Source organism: Pelodiscus sinensis, chromosome 26 (genome assembly GCF_052426305.1).
Source record: "Pelodiscus sinensis isolate ZL-2025 chromosome 26, ASM5242630v1, whole genome shotgun sequence".
Lineage (NCBI taxonomy): Eukaryota > Metazoa > Chordata > Testudines > Trionychidae > Pelodiscus > Pelodiscus sinensis.
The window spans coordinates 17,907,733-17,927,721 of record NC_143077.1 but is presented as its reverse complement, the minus strand read 5'-3'; the positions used below and the strand labels follow the sequence as shown (position 1 = coordinate 17,927,721).

The 19,989-nt window shown below is 60.0% G+C and overlaps 1 protein-coding gene across 1 annotated transcript in view; it reads left to right on the top strand.

The window, feature by feature from the left end:
• NKAIN1 (sodium/potassium transporting ATPase interacting 1) overlaps positions 1-19,989 on the top strand; it is a 211,299-nt gene that overhangs the window by 126,546 nt on the left and 64,764 nt on the right. The window contains exons 2-3 of the mRNA XM_075908789.2: positions 2,087-2,224; positions 6,113-6,193. Coding sequence (XP_075764904.1) covers positions 2,087-2,224; positions 6,113-6,193 — 219 coding nt within the window. The remainder of the gene's footprint in view (positions 1-2,086; positions 2,225-6,112; positions 6,194-19,989) is intronic.

Below are 19,989 nucleotides of genomic sequence, written 5' to 3'. Positions count from 1 at the left end.
CGAGCCGGAAAAAAGCAGCAGCCATTTTTATGCTAATGGAGCGGGGCAGATTTAAATCCCTGCTTCACTTGCAATTGCAATACGTCTAATTTCGCAAAAGGGATGCAGTCTAGACACAGCCGAGCGCAGGTCAAACCACATTGAGTCAGGCATCCAGCAATGAACCAGCAAGTACCGGATTTAGAGGGAAATGGGGCACAGCTCAGATGTTCTCCTTTCCTGGAAAGGACCCTAGAAAAGTCATTTGAAAACATACCCCCTGTTCTGCTAGACCGAGGGCGAGGACATTTTCCTGGAAGCAAATTCAACCCGGGATGAAGCTGGCCCTGGCTGTTCTTTCAGGGGTTTCCCATTGGTTTGTGCCAAGCCGAGAGCCTAGTGCCGGGCGGGCAGCTCCCCCTGCAGCGCTGCAGGGCGGGGAGCGAGGGAAGGACGTTGAAACAGAAGAGTTGCCTGAGCTAAACCTGGCAAATCTCATTCCCGCCATTATCGCCTTGCTTGAGCTGCCAGTGCTGGTCCATAACCCAGCCCCACTTGACCTGCAACCTGACCAAGCCACCGTGCTCCCCGTTTGCCGCTCCGTGCTCCCTGAGCCCCTGCGGGCTGGGCCTGCTCCCCAAGCAGCTTTGCACAGGGGTGTGGTGGCGCTGACGGATCGCAGCCTCCAGCCTCCTCCCACGCCCACTGGGAGGGGGCGTCTTGCTTTGCAGGGCCTGGCGCTGGTCAGGGCAGGACAAAGCCCTCGGGTAGCTCAGAACGAGAAAATCGGATCTGAGCCTCTTCCGGTGTTGGGGAAGCTTGGGTCCAGATGCCAACGTCACAGCCCTGGCCCATCTCTGTCTCGCAGGGTGCGTCTACACAGCACCCCATCTCAGATCAAGCTTACCCGCTTGTGCTTGTAGCTTATCCCAAATGCATTTCGAAATAACGTGCTATTTCGAGACAGCCCGTAGCCCTGGTGGAGCAAGGGCTGCAGCGGTGCCGGAACAGCGCGCCCGTTATTTCGCAGTCTGTTTTGAAATAACGGGCGCCTGTGCAAGACGTGGAAGAGCCATTTCGGGAGACCTCCAGAATCCGAAATAGCTCCGCTGTCTCGACGTACCCTCAGGCTTGGGGCAAGTCCCAGCTCCGCTGCCTGCAGCCGAGAGGGGCAGTCTGGAGCCATCAGCTCCGAGTGTCTGTGCCTGGCCTGCTGCCGGGAGCAGGGACCCCAGGAAAGCACCACAGCCTCCCTGCAGGGTATTTTCATGGACTCACAGAATCCAGGCCCAGCAGGGACCATCACAGTCATGGAGTCCCGCGATTCTCACGCTGTGGGTCCCAACCCCATTTTAAAAGGGTTGCCAGGGCTGGCGTTCGCTGATCCTGGGGCCAAAGCCCAAACCCAGGAGCTTTAGCCCTGGATAGCGGGGATCAGGTTACAGCCTCCTGCCTGGGCTTTGGTCCCCATGCCTGGGGTGGTCGGACTCAGGATTTGCCTCCCCTCCTCCCGCCCCGGGGCCGGGCGTTTAAGCAGGCTCAGGCCTCCATCCCCCTCCTGCAGCCATGTAGCAATTTTTGTTGTCAGAAGGGGGCTGCAGTGCCATGAACTTTGAGGGCTCCCCCCGGCTCTGCTCTGCCCATCTGCCCCCCAATAATCCCTTGGGCTTTTAGAAAGAACGTCCAGTCTTGATTTTAGCATCGCTGCTGTCGGGAAGCCCCGGGACCCCGTGGAAATTGCTCCCCTGGATCTGCCTTCACTTTCATAAGGGAGATGCTTGCTCAAGTTCTGTGCTAAGACAGCAGGGGCCTGTGGCCGGCAGCTCGGCGGGGGGTGGGAGGTTCCTACCTGTTGTCCAGAGGACTCCTGGCCGCCCGTTCCCCGCTCCTGGCCCTCCTCCTCCATCTGGTGATTTTTCCTAATAAATCCTCCCTGCCGTGATGGATTTGCCCGATGCCGGACAATGAATCATGCCGACATTTCAGTCTATTGTAACTAATTGTCCATGGGATTTCCCATTAATTACATGATACACTTTGCCTTTCGTGTCCCCTGAGCTGCTGCACGCGGAGTGACTCCCCGCTCTCCCCCTTTCTTCTTTTCCAGATAGCAGCGCTGGAGAGGCAGATCTTTGACTTCCTGGGCTATCAGTGGGTGCCCATCCTGGCCAATTTTTTACACATCATGGCTGTCATCCTGGGCATCTTTGGGACCATCCAGTACAGATCCAAATACCTCATCATGGTAGGTGCCTCGAGGCCAGTGCACCCTCCTGCTAACGCAGCTCCTTCCCTTCCAGCACGTTGGACAGCTCCCCGGGGTGTCTGCCAATGTTGGCTGTTACTCTCAGGGGCTATTGGCTGGCACCAGCTGGCACTCAGCAGGAATGAGGACCATGTGTGTGCTAAGGAGATCTCTGCCTGGAGAGGGCCCTGCATGCCCCACGAGAAGCAGGGACGTCAGTCAGATTGCACCGTCCCCTGCTGCCCAGCATCCTATAAAAGGCCTGTGGGGCAGAGGGTGAGATGGGTGCAAGCCAGGGTCCCTGCATGGACCTGGAGAGGCTGGTCAGAAGCATCAGAAAGATCCCACCCACTGGTCACAGGCAGCTTGTCACCAGCTTCTTTAGCACTAAGCATCCCTGTCGGTGTCCCCCCAGGCCCGCCCTGTCTGGTATCAGGAAGAGCGGGGCGGCGTCACCTGGCTGGGTGAGCTGCGCGAGTAGAGCGAGCGAGCTGGGTGCCAGTGCTGGCGAGAGACGAGGGGGCAGCGGAGATGAGCAGCCTGCTTGGGGCTCCATTGCGCATTCAGGAGGGAGCCGAGTTCAGTAACGAGTTCATTAGGACGTGTCAGTCTTCCGGAGGCCATAGGTACAGTGCTGAGGGGCCCCGAGCCGAGGCACAAAGGCCCAGGGGTGGGGCAGTTTGCCGTCTGGTGCCGTTTCAGCTAATCTCAAGCTGAGTCTGGAGTAGTTTCTTGTGACCCTAGACCAGGGTGGGCAATCATTTTTTACTGGGGGACACTTGAGAAATTGGGGGTGGGGCCCCAAGCGGAAGGGATGGGGCCAGGCTACTTCCCTGCTTCCCCACCTGCAGACTATGATTGGTCTGGAGGTGGGGGAGCATGTGAAGTCTTTGCCTTCCCCCCCCCCCCCGAGCTTCTCCCTAGGCGCCCATGCCCCTGGAGGTGGGAGGAGCCTTTACCTGTTCCCCCTTCTGCCCCCAGGCCAATCAGGGCTTGGGGGGGGGGGGGGCGCGTGAAGTCTCCTCCTGCCTTGCCAGCAGCATGTGATGCCTCTAAGCACCGCACGCTCATCGCAGGGCGAGGAAACTTTGTGCACTTCCCCTGCCCCCAGACCCTAATTGGCCTGTGGGCGGGGGAGTGGCAGGGCCTCCGCAGGCCGGATCCAGCCCATGAAGGCCCTTTGGCTCATCCCTCCCCTAGGCTGAGTTAGGGGCAGTTTCAAGTGATGCCACGTTCGGGTGTGGTTTCAAGGGTCCCCGCGCTGAGTGATAGTGATGTTTCAAGTGGCCCCCGCACTCCAGGTGGGACCTGCTGTTTGAGCAGAGACTTACTCTGAAGGTGGGGGCTCATTTGAAGCTCCAGGAGCACGACCCCCTTAACAAAGCTGAGAAAAGGCAGAGGAGGGGCCACAAAAGGTTTGGGGAAGGAGATAACCGGAAGGGGACGCTGTATGAATTGGAGCAGAGTGCGAATGAAATGGCGGGTTCCTTCCAGAACCCTTCCGCCTGCCCGCTCTGGGGGTGGCCGAAGCAGAGAGCCCAGGAAGCCCGCCAGGCAGCGGTGCGGATGGCTGAGAAGCTGCTAGTGGAATGTCAGGTGCAGCAAAAGCAAGACGCGTCCGTGTCGGTAAAGCCAGTGGCCTCGGCTTGCTCGGGGTTGTTTGGACTCTCTTGCCACGTGATCGTCAGCTCCAGGCCAGAGGGTCTAAGTGAAGCATTGGGGCTGTTGCGCTTGGAAGAGTCATTTCCAAATGCTGACGTTTGCCTCCCACCCGGAGGCCCGGCCGGCCCAGGCTTCGACTGGCTCCACACGGCAGGGCTTTGGCTCCCCTCCCTGTGCTCTTAGTCCCTGGGGCACCCCAGCTGGGGGATTAGTCACTTCAGGCACCTTGGCACAGCCTCACCCCAGCTACCAGGCAGGCGTCTGGCCTGTGCTCACGAACCGTTCCACCTCCTCCATCCCCGGGGGCCTCGCCTGCCTCAGCCTGGGCCTTCAATGGACGTTTCTCCACCTCCCTTCGGCCAGAAACGGAGGGCAGATGCTCAGGGGCTCCGGGAAGGAGGCCTGAGAAAATGGAGAGGCGGGAAGGAGAATGAGCTCGAAGGGCTTGTCACTTCCCGAGCACGTTGCTGGCCTGGCGGCTCTCCACGCAGGTACCCAAGTGCAGATCAATATTCCAGGCTGACCCAGATAAGGCAGCGCAGGCTCCAGGCAGGCCGCACACATCCCGCTCGCGTTGCCTGCGCTGAGCACGCCCTTGTTACGTCTCCTCAGAGGCCTTGTCGGCCCGGGGGAGGTAAGGGGGGGTCACACTGAGGTAGCTCCACCCAGGTCAGCCCGTAGTGCAGACGTGCTGCAGCAGAGCAAACAGCGACGCCGGGTTCCCGCTCAGACACCCCAGGGCAAGCCTGTGGTGAGGCTGGCTCCCCCTGGACCCGGGTGAGGGGAACACATCTCTGTGCCCTGGTGGGCGGAGCCAGGTCACACTCGCCCCGCCCCCTGGGAACTAAGAGGCAGGACTGGAAGTATAAAGGGTGAAGCAGGAGGCTCAGCTGGGGCCCAGCCACTGGAGGAGGCAGGAACATCCTCCGAGCTCCCACACTGGGAGGCAGCAGCAGACCTGGAAGAAGCTGACACGTGGCCCAGATTGCCCGGACCCGGGCTGCCCCATCCACCAGGAACCCCCTCCAGCGACAGGCACAATCGGGAGGGCGGGAATGCGGAAGCGGCCCTGGGACTGTCGACCCCGTTTAGCTGCAATGCTGAGCGAGGAGGCCTGGATCCCGCTGACTCGGTGCTGGAGTCCGGGGACAGGACGCTGTGGAGCGGGCCAGCCTGCGTCCCCCACCACTCAACCCGGGGGGCTGTCTCCCCCTCCCTCGGCTGTCTGAAGGTGGCTGGAGCTGAGGGACTCGGCTGAGTGTTAGCAAATTGCCTGATTGCCACTCAGCCAGAGCACAGGCACCCTGGGGCCGTCCTGACCCCCAGGAGATGGGCACCCAGTATTATAGCGGGTGTTTGGGAGGTGCTGCAGTGGGCGATACGTTGGAACAGACTCATTTCCAGAGCCCCGCACGTTTTCGGGGCCAACAGCTTCCAACACAGCTGGGTTGCTGCATCCTCATTCCTGGTTTAAATCTGGAGCAGCCCACTCATAGGGTTGCCAGATGGTTTAACCAAAAATACGCCCCCCCCTCCAAAAAAACCACTGGGGAAAAAATTCTGTTGAGGAAAAAAAAGGGGGAGACCAAAGTTGTTGAGCAAAAAGGACCCTGAGAGTTACTAAGCAAAAAAATAACAAAACTAAAAAATGTAAAAAACCAGCATGGCCCCTTTAAGAAATGCTTTTGAGGCTTTTTGGCCCTATCGGCTGTTCGCCATCTTGTCTTCCTGCTCCGGGCCAGACAGCTCCCCTGCAGAACCAGGTAAGCACCCGGGATTTTCGCCTCCTGGCCGGGAAAAAATCAGGAAATACCAGACATTTTAGGTGTCCGGTATTTTCTGAATTTTTTTTACCGGACAGGAGGCGAAAATCCCGGACTGTCCGGGTCAATACCGGACCCCTGGCACCCGACCCACTCACACGTGGTGTAAACCCGCTGTCTGCGGAAGCAGAGCTGGGCCCATTGCTGCATCTGCTTGTGCATGCTGGGTCCCTGCAGGCAGCGCTGGGAGCTCATGCGCCCGGGCGGGCTCCGCATGTCCAGAGGCGAGGGGCGTGCAGCCCTCCCCCTGACCTGCTGGGATTTGGCCCAGTGGGTGCAGGAGACACCTCAAAGCTGCCTGAGTGACACCTGCCGGGCGGCTGGGGCATTGCCTGAGGCCCCTTGCAAGCCCCTCTGCGGCGGCTCAGGGCATTTCTGAGTCCCCACCCCTCTCTCTTCGCAGTACGCGGTGTGGCTGGTGCTGTGGGTCGGATGGAACGCCTTCATCATCTGCTTTTACCTGGAAGTTGGACACCTGTCACAGGTAATAGCTCCGCAGTGGCACCGAGCCCCGGGCCAGCCCGGCCGCCCTGCCTGTTGGGTTTTACACCCTTCCTGCTACTGCTCTTCTCCATGCAGAGCTGGAGGCAAAACGCCGCGTTTATTAAGAACACACACACACACCCCACCCCTACCCATTGACATTATATTTACCAGTCCATGGCCCATACACACGCATGCACATGCACACGCGCACACAAGCACACACACACACCCTACCAATCGACATTATATTTACCAGTCCATGGTCCATATCTCTCTGGTGGCCTTCCTACCTTCCTTCCTCCCTCCATTCATCCTTCCTTCTTTCCTTCCTACCTCCCTCCTTCCTTTCTCTCTCCCTCCTTCCTCCCTCCATTCATCCTCACAGACTCTTAGACTTCAAGGTAAGAAGGGACCATTATGATCATCTAGTCTGACCCCCTGCACAGTGCAGGCCACGGAATCTCACCCACCCCCCTAGAATAATCCTCTCACCTATATCAAAGATATTGAAGCCTTCAAATACTTTGAAGACCCCAAGATGCAGAGAATCCTCCAGCTGTGATCTGCTCCCCATGCTACAGAGGAAGGCAAAAAACCTCCAGGGCCTCTGCCAATCTACCCCGGAGGAAAATTCCTTCCCGACCCCAAATATGGCGATCAGCTAAACCCTGAGCATGTGGGCAAGACTCACCAGCCAGACACCCAGAAAGTTCCCTATAGCAACTCCTATCATCCCTCCATTGACCTATTTACCTCTGATAATGAATGGTCAATTAGTTACCAAGATCATGTTATCTCATCCAACCATCCCCTTCATAAACCCATCTAGTTTAATCTTGAAGCCAGATAGATCTTTTGCCCCCACTACTTCCCTTGGAAGGCCGTTCCAGAACCTCACTCCTCTAATAGCTAATCCTTCCTTCTTTCCTTCCGTCCTCCCCCCATCCCTCATTCCTTCCTTCCTCTCTCCTTCCCTCCCTCCCTCCATTCTGCTTTCCTTCCTCCCTCCCTCCCTCCCTCTGTCCTTCTTTCCTCCCTCCCTCCATTCTTCTCTCCCTACCTCCCTCCCTCCTTCGCACTGCTGAGGCTGATGAGCTAACAGCCTGGCTTGCAGAAGTCAGAGGGGCTTAGTGCTTCCCCAAATGCAGCTCAGGTGCTGTTCAAAGGATCAACACACTCGAGACCTCGTGTCCGGCCTAGGCCATGGGCTCCTGTGTGACCTTGGGAAGTCCTGTACTCTGCCCTGTGCCTTGGGTCCCTGGCTGTGAGGGGGGATGACACTTCCCTACCACTCGGCAGTGCTGGGAGGCTACAGTTCAGTTGCTGGTAGTGATGTGTTCAGACTCTGTGGGATAAGGGTTTCGCTATGCCTCAGTTGTCACCTGCGACGTCACCTGGCCTCCTCACACACAGCTCTGCTGGTGCCCTCGGAGCACTGCCGGCTGTCCCAGTCCTCAGCTGCGGCTGGTCAGACAGTGCCCGTGGAAGTGACAGACCCAAGGCGGGTGGGGAGATACCCTGAGACAAGCACTCGAACTCCAGAGCCCTTCGTCAGTGTGACGACGCGTTGGGGTTCTCCCGCCTCCTGCACCCCGAAATGGCACAAACAGACTGTACCAGCCAGTGGAATTGAGGGTGGTTTATTGCTCCTCCAGCACAGCGCAGCACAGATGTAATCTGGTTACAGGAACTGGGCTAGGATGCCTCAGGCCCCCCTTGAGATGGGGGAGACTGGGCCCCTAAACTCCAGCCCCTTCCCCTAGGCTCTCCTCCATGCCCTCCGACAGCCAGCAACCAACTCCCCAACTTCCAGCCCTGCCCCCCAGCCAAGGCAGCATTCCACCTTCCTTTGTTCCTCTCCATGGGGGGTGTCTGGCCACTGGTTTGCATAGTGACTCATCCTGTTTTGCTGGGTCGTGGTACCCCCGGCAGCCAGTGGGGGTTACCCCAGAGCCAGCAGCATAGAAACCAGCCAGGTACCCCCACTACGTCACAGTTCTCCCCCCTCCGAGAGCGAACTGAGCAGGGTCACTCCGCTCGTGACCTAGGGAAGTTCGGGTCCTCTGCGTGGGAACCCGCCCCGGGGACATGGGTGCTCCCCTTGACTCGGGCCGGCCGTGGGGAGGCCCCACATGAGCTGGCTTCCCTCTGTCCACTCGCCGCCCCGCTCCAGGGCGACTGGCACAGGCCTGTCCTCGGGGGTCACACCCACCCTTCCGCTGGCCTTGATCTCTGGCCAGGGTCTCTCGGGCCGGGGCCATGAGCCCAGCGAGCCTTCTCTGGACAGCCAGGGCGGCTTCCACCCCCGATGCTCCATCCAGGGAGGACTTCCCCTCCCATAGCTCTCTCAGCAAGCCCAGAGGGTCTATCTGGGGTAGAGCCCCCCAAGCCGCTTTCCTCCTGTCCTGGGCCTTCCCGCCCCTCTGGCAGGAGTCACAGGACCGGCAGTACCGCTGCACGGCTGTACAGATTCCCGGCCAATAGAAGTGCTGGAGCAGCCTCAGCCGGGTGCTCCGGATCCCCCGGTGGCCCCCAACGGGGACGTCGTGGGCCAAATACAGCAGCTTGAGGCGATACTTTCGGGGGACGACCAGCTGCCGCTCTACCCTCCATGCCCTCGCCTTCCTGGGGGGGAGCCACTCACGGAACAGGAGCCCACGCTCCCGCAGGAATCTCTCCTGGCCACCTCTCCCCCGGGGCTGAGCTGCATGGAGGCCAGCCTGGTCCCTCAGCCTCTGCAAGGAGGGGTCTGCCTGCACCTCAGCCTGGAATTCAGCTGCTGAGGCAGGGATCGGGACCTGTTCCCCACCTTTGTCTAGGTCCGGAGTCCCAGCCTGGCTGGACCCCGTGTCCACTGGGATGGGACCCTGAGGACGCTGCCAGGAGTCCTTCCCTGGACCCACGTTGTCAGCCCCCCGCTGGCTCTGGCTCCGGGTAGGGACTAGAGCCCGCTGGGATTCATGGGGCCACTCCTCTAGGTCATTCCCCATCAGCACCTCGGTGGGCAAGTGCGGGTGCACCCCCACTTCCTTGAGGCCTTCCTTCGCCCCCCATTTCAGATGCACCCGGGCTACAGGCACCTTAAACGGGGACCCGTCTATGCCCTTCAGGGTCAGCTGCGCGTGGGGTAGTATCCGCTCCGGGGCCACTATGTCGGATCGGGCCAGAGTCACCTCCGCCCCCGTGTCCCAGAAGCCCGTCACCTTCCTACCATCCACCTCCAGGGGTATGAGGCACTCGCTCCGCAGGGGCCGTCCTGCCCCCACCCGGTACACGGAGAAATCCGCCTCCTGAGAATCAGACCTCCCAGGGGAGGTGCACTGAGCATCCTTCCCCTCTCTCTGAGCTGAGGTTTGCCTGCCAGCCCCTGCCTCTGGGGCAGCCTGCCCTTCCTCCCGCCCCAGCCAGTTAACCCTGGAAAGTCCCCGGTCCTGGGACCTGGTGCACTGAGCCCTCTTGTGGCCTTTTTGCCCACAGCGATGGCAAGTTAGGCTTTGGGCTGTCTCTGTCCAGGCCCTGGCTGGTTCTCTGGGGCGCAGACGACCTGTTCCTTGGTCTCGCCCCGTAGTTGACTCCCTCCGTCGCTCAGCCGAGATCCGGTCTCTGCGCGATTCCCTTTCTCTCCGGGACTCCCGTTCACACCTGGACCGGCTCTCCGTGAACTCGTCCGCCAGCCTCCCAGCCTCCTGGGGGTTCTCTGGTCTCCGGTCCTTGAGCCACAGCCTCAGTTTGGGTGGGCACGCTTCATAGAACTGCTCCATCATGACCAGCTTGAGCAGCTCCTCTGCAGTCTGGGCTCCGACTCCAGACACCCACTTGCGGCCGTATTGCGCCAGGCGGGAGACCAGATCCACATAGGTCTCCCGTGGCCCTTTCTGTACCCCCCGGAACTTCTTCCTGTACATCTTGGGGGTCAGCCCGAACTTGTGCAGCAGGGCCTCCTTGACTCGGTTGTAATCCCCTGGCTGTAGGTCCTCCAGCTGACTGAGCACTCCGGCCGCCTCCTGGTTCAGTGCGGGGATGAGCTCCTGCAGCCAGTCAGCTGGGGGAACCCGTTGCAGTCCACAGGCCCTCTCAAAGGCACTGAGGAACCCGTCTATGTCGCCCATGTCCTTCAATTGGGCCACCACGAGCCTCTCCAAGCATCTGGCAGTCCTGGGACCCTGGGGCCCATCTGCACTTGGCGCAGCCGGTGCCCCGCCGGTTCTCCGCTCTGCCATGGCCAGCTCATGCTGCCGCTGCCTCTCTCGATCTTGGCGATCCCTTTCTCGGTCCTGGCGGTCCCTCTCTCGGTCCTCTACTTCCAATTCCTTCATCCGCAGCTGGATCTCCAGCCGCCGCAGCTCTGCTTGGCTGGCCCCTGCCCTAGATGGGCTGCAGCTTGCAGGCCTCCTGGGGGAAGCTGTCTCATCTCTCCGGTGGGTTCCAGCGCTCCTCCCCCTCTCTGAGCCTGACACACTCTCAGGGGGGGTCTGGCTGCTTCCCCTGGGGACAAGATCCTGGCCCTGTGGCTGGTCGTTCTCTTCTAGCTGAGCAATCAGCTGGGCCTTGGTTGCTTTCTGCACAGGCAAGCCCCTCTCTCTGCACAGCCCCACCAGCTCTGCCTTCAAGAGTCGGGCGTAGGCCATCTGCCCGCTGGTCCCCTCGGTGCAGACTCACCAGTCTAGTGCTGCAGCGCCCCACGATTCCCAGGAACCGCTTCGCTCTGTCTCCAGCACGCCTGGCTCCAGGGCTCTTGCTTCTACTGCGCCTTGTCGCTCGCCGCTGGAAGCTCCATCCACGGGGTGCAGTGCATCCCACTTCTGACACCAGTGTGACGACGCGTTGGGGTTCTCCCGCCTCCTGCACCCCGAAATGGCACAAACAGACTGTACCAGCCAGTGGAATTGAGGGTGGTTTATTGCTCCTCCAGCACAGCGCAGCACAGATGTAATCTGGTTACAGGAACTGGGCTAGGATGCCTCAGGCCCCCCTTGAGATGGGGGAGACTGGGCCCCTAAACTCCAGCCCCTTCCCCTAGGCTCTCCTCCATGCCCTCCGACAGCCAGCAACCAACTCCCCAACTTCCAGCCCTGCCCCCCAGCCAAGGCAGCATTCCACCTTCCTTTGTTCCTCTCCATGGGGGGTGTCTGGCCACTGGTTTGCATAGTGACTCATCCTGTTTTGCTGGGTCGTGGTACCCCCGGCAGCCAGTGGGGGTTACCCCAGAGCCAGCAGCATAGAAACCAGCCAGGTACCCCCACTACGTCACAGTCAGGTCTGGGGAAACTAGAGAGTTCGGTGGCACTCCAGCAACTGTCTCTTTTACCAGCTGTAGCTGGTACAATAAAAGGTATTTCCACAGCCACCCACCTCTCTCATGTCCTGGGGCCAGCTCAGCTCCAACGATGCTGCACCCAACAGCTGGAAAATGGGGGGTCAGTTCACTTGAAACATTTTGTGGGAATGAAGCGATTTTGTCCAATGTTTTTGTGGGAACAAAAAGTTGCATTTCAGTAAGGTCAAAATGTTTTGTCGCGTGTAGCCTGTAACCCTATATTTTCCCCTAAAACCCGCCAGCAGCTTGCATATGTTTAACTGTTTTAGCAGTAATGCAAGGGGCCTGCAGAAATCTTACTTCTGTAAGAAATTAGCTTTAGCAATAGAGTAGGTTATAAGTAAGAATTATGGAATACAGTGTTAAGATCTAGCTGATTAATGTGTGTGGAAATTTCCAGTCTTGTAGATGGGGCCGAGTCAAAACCCCTAAGGGGGCTAGTGCACTAGCCTAGAGTAAAAGTATAGATTAGACATCCTGCCATTTTGTAACAAGGTCAGAGACCCCAAAACCATATCTCTCTGGCCAAGAGAGTCGAGCAGACAACATCTGGTCATTTTTAGAACTTTCAGCGTCTTGCCCATTTTGGGTTTTAGATGTGTTCTCGCCGGTCGAATGTGTGCACCCTCCAAATCTTAAGGTAAAAATGCCTATAAGATGCTTCAAATGCTCTGCCCAGGGCTGACAATTTCCCCTATCTTTCCTTGCCTTTCATACTTCATTATACTAATATACTTGTACTCTCTGCTACTGTACCTTCTTATCTCTCACCGAGACCCCTCTCCATCTGCGGAGTGAGACTGGTTCCTTCATCTCCCGAGAGTCTCCAGGAGGGTGTAGGTATAGTGTAATGCTAGATAATTGTAATTGAATACTCGGGGTTGGGGATCCCTGTAAGCTGTGAGGCTGCGTGGGTGGCACCAAGAAATTAATTCCCACCCACCCGGCGTGGTGGGTGACTGCCCACCCCAGGAGCAACTGGGCAGCCACCATGCAGCCTGAGTGGCATCTGCCAGAGCTAGAGCCTGGGCCGTGGCACTAAAAATAGCACCATGGCCCAGCACCAGTCCCGGCACACTGGGCAGCTGCCTACTGCCTGGCCCAGGCCCTGGGAGCAGCTGGGGCCAGGATCGTGGAATGAAAAGTAGCACTGCAGTCCTGGCTTGAGTCCCGGCACACAGGGCAGCCGTCTGCCATGCTGCCCCGCCCACAGGTGCAGGTGTCAGGATGACAGAAGGTGAAGGAAGGGGCAGGGGAAGAACTAAGGGGAGGGGGTGAGGAGAGGAAGGGGCTTGTGGTGAGGGGAGGGAACCATGGCAGGAGAAGAAAGGGGAAGACACCCAGGGGCAGGGTGGAGAAGAGACAAATGCCAGGGGGCCAAGAGGAGACAATGAGGGGAAAGGGTGAGGGGGGAAAGGGGAGGGGAGAGGGTGATGCAGGGGACAGAGGAGAGGGGAGGGGCAATGGAGCAAGAGGGAGGAAGAGGAGAGGGTGCTGTGATAAGAGGGGTTGAAAGGAGGGTGGGCATGAGGAGGCAGGGGATGAAGCAAGTCACATGTGAGGACACAGAAGGGCTTGAGGAGAACTGGGGCAGAGGGTGCTGAGGGGGTGGGCACCAAAGAGGAAGAGGGCAAGGGGGGCAGGTGTTGGGAGGGCAGGGGCAGTGAGGGAAGGGGAGGCACCAGGAGGGCGCAGGGGTAAGGGAAGGTGCAGGTGCCAGGGGGATTGTGGGGGTGAAGCAGAAGGGCAGACACAGGGAGGGACGGGCACCCGAGGGCAGAGGAGAGAGGCAGGGCAGAGGGAGGTGTTCGGAGGGGATGGGAAGGGGGCTAGAGGAGGGGTGGGCACGGGGGGGAAGAGAAGGGCAGGTGCAGGGGTCAGAGAGGGCAGGGAGGGCTGAGGGGAGAGAGAAGGGCGGGAGCCAGGAGAGCAGAGGAGGTGAGGGGTGGGGGGCAGCAGGCACCAGGGGAGCAGACGGAGTGAACGCAGAACCAGGGGCAGGGCCGGCTTTGGAGGAAAGCCCAAGGGGAGACCCCAGACGTGTCCTTAGTGCGTGAGAGGAGACGTACGGCGGGTCTCACCGATTGTTCATCTCTGTCTGTAAATGCCCCCCCCCGATGTGCCCCCGGTGCTCACGCCTCAGAACGGGGACGTGCTGCTCTCAGTTCTCCCTGAGGCCGCGTCTAATCGCGACTCCCCCCGTATTCCGCAGGGACTCGTTCCTGGGTCTCAGGGAAGGGTGGAGGCATCTCAGGGGCCAGGGAAGGGCCCCGCGGCAGCCGGCTTGCCCCCCCCCCACAGGGCTGCGTGGTGCTGGTGTGACACGGCGGGTGGCAGCGGGCACGGAGGGGGCCGACAGCGAGATCTCCCGTGTCCACCTTGCCGGGTGCTGTGGCCTGCGTCTCGGCACCCCTCCCCCGCCCCCGAAAGGCAGCGAGCGACACTCCCTGCATCGTAGGGGAGCTGCGGTCGGGGACTGGCCAATCGCCCCCTGCACCGCCGGCTTCCCGCTTTGTCATTAGCTCCAGCAGCCGGGGGAGGCGGCGACGGGGTGGGCGGCTCGGAAGGGAACGAGGCTGCAGAGTCGAACGTGGGACGCGGGAGGGCAAAATGAATGAGACGGATTAATTGGGAACGGCAGGGCGCTCGTTAATCACACGCTCTCCCTTAGCGCCGGCACTGGACGAACCCGGCGACACACCATCCGCCGCGGCAGCAGGTCTGGCAGCTGCTGCTTGCAGGGACCCAGTGCAACTGCGGCGGAGTCAGGCCTGTCACTGTCGCAAGGAACAGCCACGTCCCAGGCGGTTACAGCTGGAGTCAAACTAGCTCCTCGCTCACTGAGCAGCTCCCTCTTCGTCTCGGAGGCCTGGCTACACCCAGCTGCTTTGCCGGCAGAGCCGCGTCCCTTAGGCAGGACCGGGCACTGGCGCTGTAGCCGGGCCGGCGTAACCTCACAACAGCCTACAGCGATGGAAGGGGGTGTGGAAACCCCACCTGGGGCAGCCAGGTCAGTGGACTCCTTCGCCTTTTGGCCTAGCTGCTCTACCCTGGGGCTTAGCTCAGCACAGCCCCATCACCCCTGGGTGCACGTTTCATACCCTGGGTCAACGCTGCTACGTCTGCCAAAATGTGAAGTGGAGACCGGACTTTAGGAGTGTGAAAAAATCCCCCCCAGCCTACGTAGTTGTGCCAGCAAAACCCCCATGTAAACACTGGTGAGCTGGCAGGAAAATACCCCTGTAGCCCGGTAGAGATTTCTGTGCAGAGCGGGGATACAGCAAAATCCACGCCTTGGCTGGTACACGCTGCGTCGCCCCACGCTCGCTGTGCCAGCTTTGTTACATGGACAGGCCAAGGGGAGCCTGGGGAAGCCGATGGGAGCTGCGAGGCTCCGTTGCCACGGATCCTGTAGGTTAACACGGCGGCGCGGCCCTTGGCCCACTGTGAGGGTCATTGCCCTATAGCCACAGGCCGTTTCTAGGGGTGACAAGGCTCTCGTCTGACGGGTCGGACGCGTTTCATACCAAGCAGCAGGGCCGAGTGAATCCAGCCAGGGGCCGAGACCTGCGGCCCCTCCCCCTTGCCAGGGCCGGCCCGAGCCATTTTGGTGCCCGGGCACGTGGCACCGCCCCTGGTGCATGCGTGGGCCCGCCCCTCTAGGGAGCATGGGCCTGCCCCCGGGGAGCACGGCGCATGCGCTGCCCAGCCACGGCCGCTGGCACGCAGCCTGGGGCCTGTCCTCGGGGCGCACGGGTCATGCGCTGCCCTGCCTGGCCGTCGCACCTGTTCGTGCAGGGCCCCATGGCCGGGGCGGGGGGAGAAGGGCGCTGCTGGCCAGAGCCGCAGGGATGGGCGGGTGGCCGGTGCTGCGGGAGCCGGGCACACTGCACCTGATGGCAGCTATAAGGGGTGCTGCACGCCCCTTACAGCTGCCATCAGGCGCCCCCCATCGCTTGGCGCCCCGGGCAGATACCCGGCTCGCCCACCCCTTAGTCCGGCCCTGCCCCTTGCACACCAGCAACGGAGTTGTCCGGGGCGCTCAGCTCGCCGAGCTCCTGGGCCTGACTCCGTCACCCTGAGCTGTGCACCGCCAGGGTGGAGGGAGCGCGAAGGGAACCCACCCGCGTGGCAGTGGAGCCCATGGGAGCTCCTCCCCCTCTAGGTCAGTGGGTGGCCAGTCTGCCGCACTACGAGCAGTGATTTGCATGCACTTTGCACTGGTGCAAATGAGCTCGCAGCACAAGGAGGGTATGTCTACACTAGAAAGTTAGTTCGAACTAACGGACGTTAGTTCGAACTAACTTTCCTATGCGCTACACTAGCGCTCCGCTAGTTCGAATTTGAATCGAACTAGCGGAGCGCTTAGTTCGAACTAGGAAAACCTCATTTTACGAGGACTAACGCCTAGTTCGAACTAGCTAGTTCGAACTAAGGGCTGTGTAGCCCTTTAGTTCGAACTAGTGGGAGGCTAGCCCTCCCCAGGTTTCCCTGGTGGCCACTCTGGCCAACACCAGGGAAACTCTATGCCCCCCTCCCGGCCCCGGACGCCTTAAAGGGGCACGGGCTGGCTACGGTGCCCGTGCCAGGTGCAAGCCTGCCAGCACCCAGCTAGCAGACCCTGCACCTGGCACGGCACAGAGCCACCCACCCGATGCCCCCCAGCCCACCCCCTCTTGCCGGGACCAGGCTGGCGGCTCCCGGGAGCTTGCCCTGGACCGCAAGAGGCGGGCACCTTCCTGGGCTAGTGCGGACATCGTGGACCTCGTCCACGATCTCCGCACTAGGCACAGGAAAGTGGCCGTCTAGGGCAGGAGAGCTGCCAGCCTGGCCACCCAGGAGCAGGTGTGCATGAAAATCAAGGGGGTCCACTGAGACCCCCGACCCTGAGCCCTGAGCTTACAATGGCCGTCCTGGGTCAGACCAAAGGTCCATCTAGCCCAGTAGCCTGTCTGCCAACAGCGGCCAACCCTAGGGACCCTGGAGGGGATGGAACGAAGACAATGACCAAGCCATTTGTCTCGTGCCATCCCTCTCCAGCCTTCCACAAACTTTGGGCAGGGATACCACTCCTACCCTCTGGCTAATAGGACTCCATGGACCCAACCTCCATCACTTGATCTCACTTCCCTTTCAACTCTGTTCTAGTTCTAGCCTTCACAGCCTCCTGCAGCAAGGAGTTCCACAGGTTAACTATTTGCTTTGGGAAGAAGAACAACTTTCTCTTACTAGTTTCAAGCCTGCTACCCATTCCTTTCCTTTGGTGTCCTCTAGTCCTTCTTTATGGGAACTCATGAAGAACTTTTCTGAATGCACCCTCTCCACCCAACCCCTGCTTTTAGAGACCTCTATCCTGTCCCCCCTCCGTCTCCTCTTTTCTAAGCTGAACAGTCCCAGTCTCTGTAGCCTCTCTTCATCTGGGACCTGTTCCCAACCCCTGATCATGTTAGTTGCCCTCCCCTCTCCCAGCCTTTCTCTTCCCCTCTCCCACCTCCTTTTCCCAGTCTCCCCCAGTTTTTTTCAATAAAGACAGAGTCAATGTTGGAAGAAACGTTATCTTTATTTTGTACATCAGGAAGGGGGGCTAGGGAAGGGCAAGTGGAAGGAGGTGAGGGAGGAATGGGGTACGAGCCCCCGATGGGGAGGACTGGGCTGGCTCTGCGGGCTTCTGGGGGTGGAAGCTCTCCTGCAGCCCCCCAATTACTCCCTCTCCCCAGATGGCAGCCTGCGGCAAGTGCAGCTGGGCTGATGGCCGAGTGGTGTGATGTGCCCAGTGTGGGCACTCAGGGCACTCCAAGCCAGAACTTCTTTGCAAGCGGGGCACCCCTTAGAACTGTGTGTCCGGGGTGGGGGTCGGGACCCTTTAAGCGCAGCCCTCGGCTAGCCTGAGACAGTATCTCCATGCTCTAAGTCCTCCTTTTATGCCCTGCCGGCACTGCTTCCGGCCATCCTTAAGCCCTGTTCAGAGTCCACTCAATGTGGACTTACTAGTTCGAACTAGCAAAACGCTAGTTCGAACTAGTTTTTAGTTCTAGATGCGTTAGTTCGAACTAGCTTAGTTCGAATTAACTAATTCGAACTAAGTTAGTTCGAACTAGCGCTGTAGTGTAGACGTACCCGGAGGAATCAGCCCGTCTGGTGGTGTTGATGCTGCCTCCAGAGGAGAAGGAGCTGGGTGTTTCAGATCTCAGGTGTCAGGCAGGGAAGCGCCGGGCTAGTCAGGCAGTCAGACCGGGTGGGTCTCCGGCTGTGATGAGTCTGAGATGAGCGAGAGCTGGAGAGAGCACAGGAGACCCCCCAGGAGACACTCCAGGCACGTTCATCTCCTAAGAGCCCCGGGAAAGGCCACCCTTCCATCTTGGTTGCTTGCACTGACAATCATTACTAATTAACTAATGAGCAATAATTACGCTGTGTGGGTTTGTGCTGTGAGGAGCACTTTGGGGAAGGAAGCGCGTGTGAAGAGGGGAACGCTCAAAGCCCTCCAGTAGCACGGAGAGCAGGGAAGCACCCTGGAGGCTGGAAACATCAGCCGTAAATTAATTTCACGTTAACGGGGTTGAAAAACAACAATAGCTGCAGCTGTTTCCAGCCGCCAGCTACAGCCACACTGTGTCAGTGCCCCACCAGGTGCAGGGAAGCCCTCGCTCGGCCCTCTGGCCAGCCTCCTCTGGCACTGGCCTCCGAGCTCTGCCGCAGCATCCCCGCCTCTGCGCTCTGCTGCGCCTGCTCTCGGCCCTGCCCCAGCTGCCCCTGAACTTCAGAGGAGCCTTTCAGTGGGAATCAGGTGGGCCCCTTGATCTGCCACGGCACCCAGCCAGCCCCCCGCAGAGCCAAGTGGGGGGCCCAAGGGCAGCGGGAAGAAGCTGGTCCCTGCAGCTGTGGAGTCAGGGCTTGTGAGAAACAGGAGCTCAGCAAGGTGCCTGCTGCTGCCTGGCTTGCAGCCCCATGCCCGTCACAAACCCCAGCCTAAGGCTAAGGCTGCACTTAGAGCGTTTTCGGAAAAACTCGTGGAGTGGCCACACCTCAAGTGCATTTTTACACACAAAAATCGAAAGGGCAGAGGGTTTTCTCCGGCGCAGGTATTCCTTGTTCTATGCGGAAGAAGCCTTTTTGCTCAAGAGCAAAAAAAAAAGGCGTATGGACGGGGAAGAGGGGTTTTTTGCGCGCAAAGAGGAAGACGCACAGGCCATTCTGTGAACGACAATCAGAGCTGACTTGCGAGAGAGCATCCATGCCGTCTGGACGCTCCCTTGCGCAAAAGCACATGGCTTTTCCGACGCGCTTTGGCAGTGTGGACGCTTTCTTTCGGAAGACGTTTTTGTGGAAGATCTCTTCTGATAAAAGTTTCTTGTGCAAGAAGCCTGCAGTGTAGACGTAGCCTAGATGCAAAAGCTCAGGGATTCCTCCACAAAGCGCTGTGAAGCCGGAGAGGCTGCGGGGGCGCAGGGCAGAGCAGGACAGTGGTTGCCCGGCCGAGGGAAACTTGCCTCTGATGATGAAATCGGGGGCCTGCTGAAGGCCGGAAGAGGGGGCCTCCTCTCTGTCCTCAACCAACCTCCAGCTGTGCCACGCTCATCAGCAGAAGCCAGCTGCCTACAGCACACGCCAGCCGGAGGCAGCACCGGAGCCTTCCAGAACAGCAGCTGTCAAACCTGCCGCCGTGTCTCTGCTGCCCCAATGATCCTCCCGCCCTGCCCCGCCCCCCCGGCGCTCCATCCAGGATCTGCAGCCAGTCCCCCCAAGACAACTGTGGGCATGAACTCCAGCAGTCTCTGCATTCTGGGATGATCAAAGACCAAAGGCCCATGGGCCAGCACTTTTCTCAAAGCCGTCACCCAGCATCTGACCTCCTCCTCCTAGCAAACCTCTTCCAAGGGCTCAGAGACAAAAGGGACCATCGTGATCCTCTAGTCCCGTGGTCACCAACCGGTCGATCGCGAGCTACTGGTCGATCTCAGGGCCTCGACCAGTCGCTCGCGAGGCATCCTGTCCGCCCCGCCCCCATTTCCCTCCCACCCCTGCGCTGCTCTGCTCTGCTGGCTGGGTGTATTGCAGGAGGGAGCATTGGCTCCCTGCATCGGACTGGAGGGGTGAGTCAGCCCCGCGGGAGGTACGCAGGACGTTTCCTGGCGCGGGGGGGGGGGGGGGTTGGCCCCGGGGCTTCCGGGACAAGCGCGCGCGGGGCTTCCCTGCGTGGGTGGGGGGGTCGGCCCCCTGGGCAGGCACGTGCGCGCATGGGGCTCCCCTGCATGGGGGAGGGTCGGCCCCGGGGCAGGTACGCGCTGGTTTCCCGGGGGGGGGGGATGCTGGGAGGAGGGAGATGCAGGGGACTCTCTGCCTCCATTGGCACCCCACTCCCCAGCCCCCACTCTGCAGCCACAGAATGCTGTCCCCACTCCCGTCCCCACTCTCCTGTCCCCAGCCACAGAACGCTGTCCCCACTCCCGTCCCCACTCCCCGAACTCTGTCCCCAC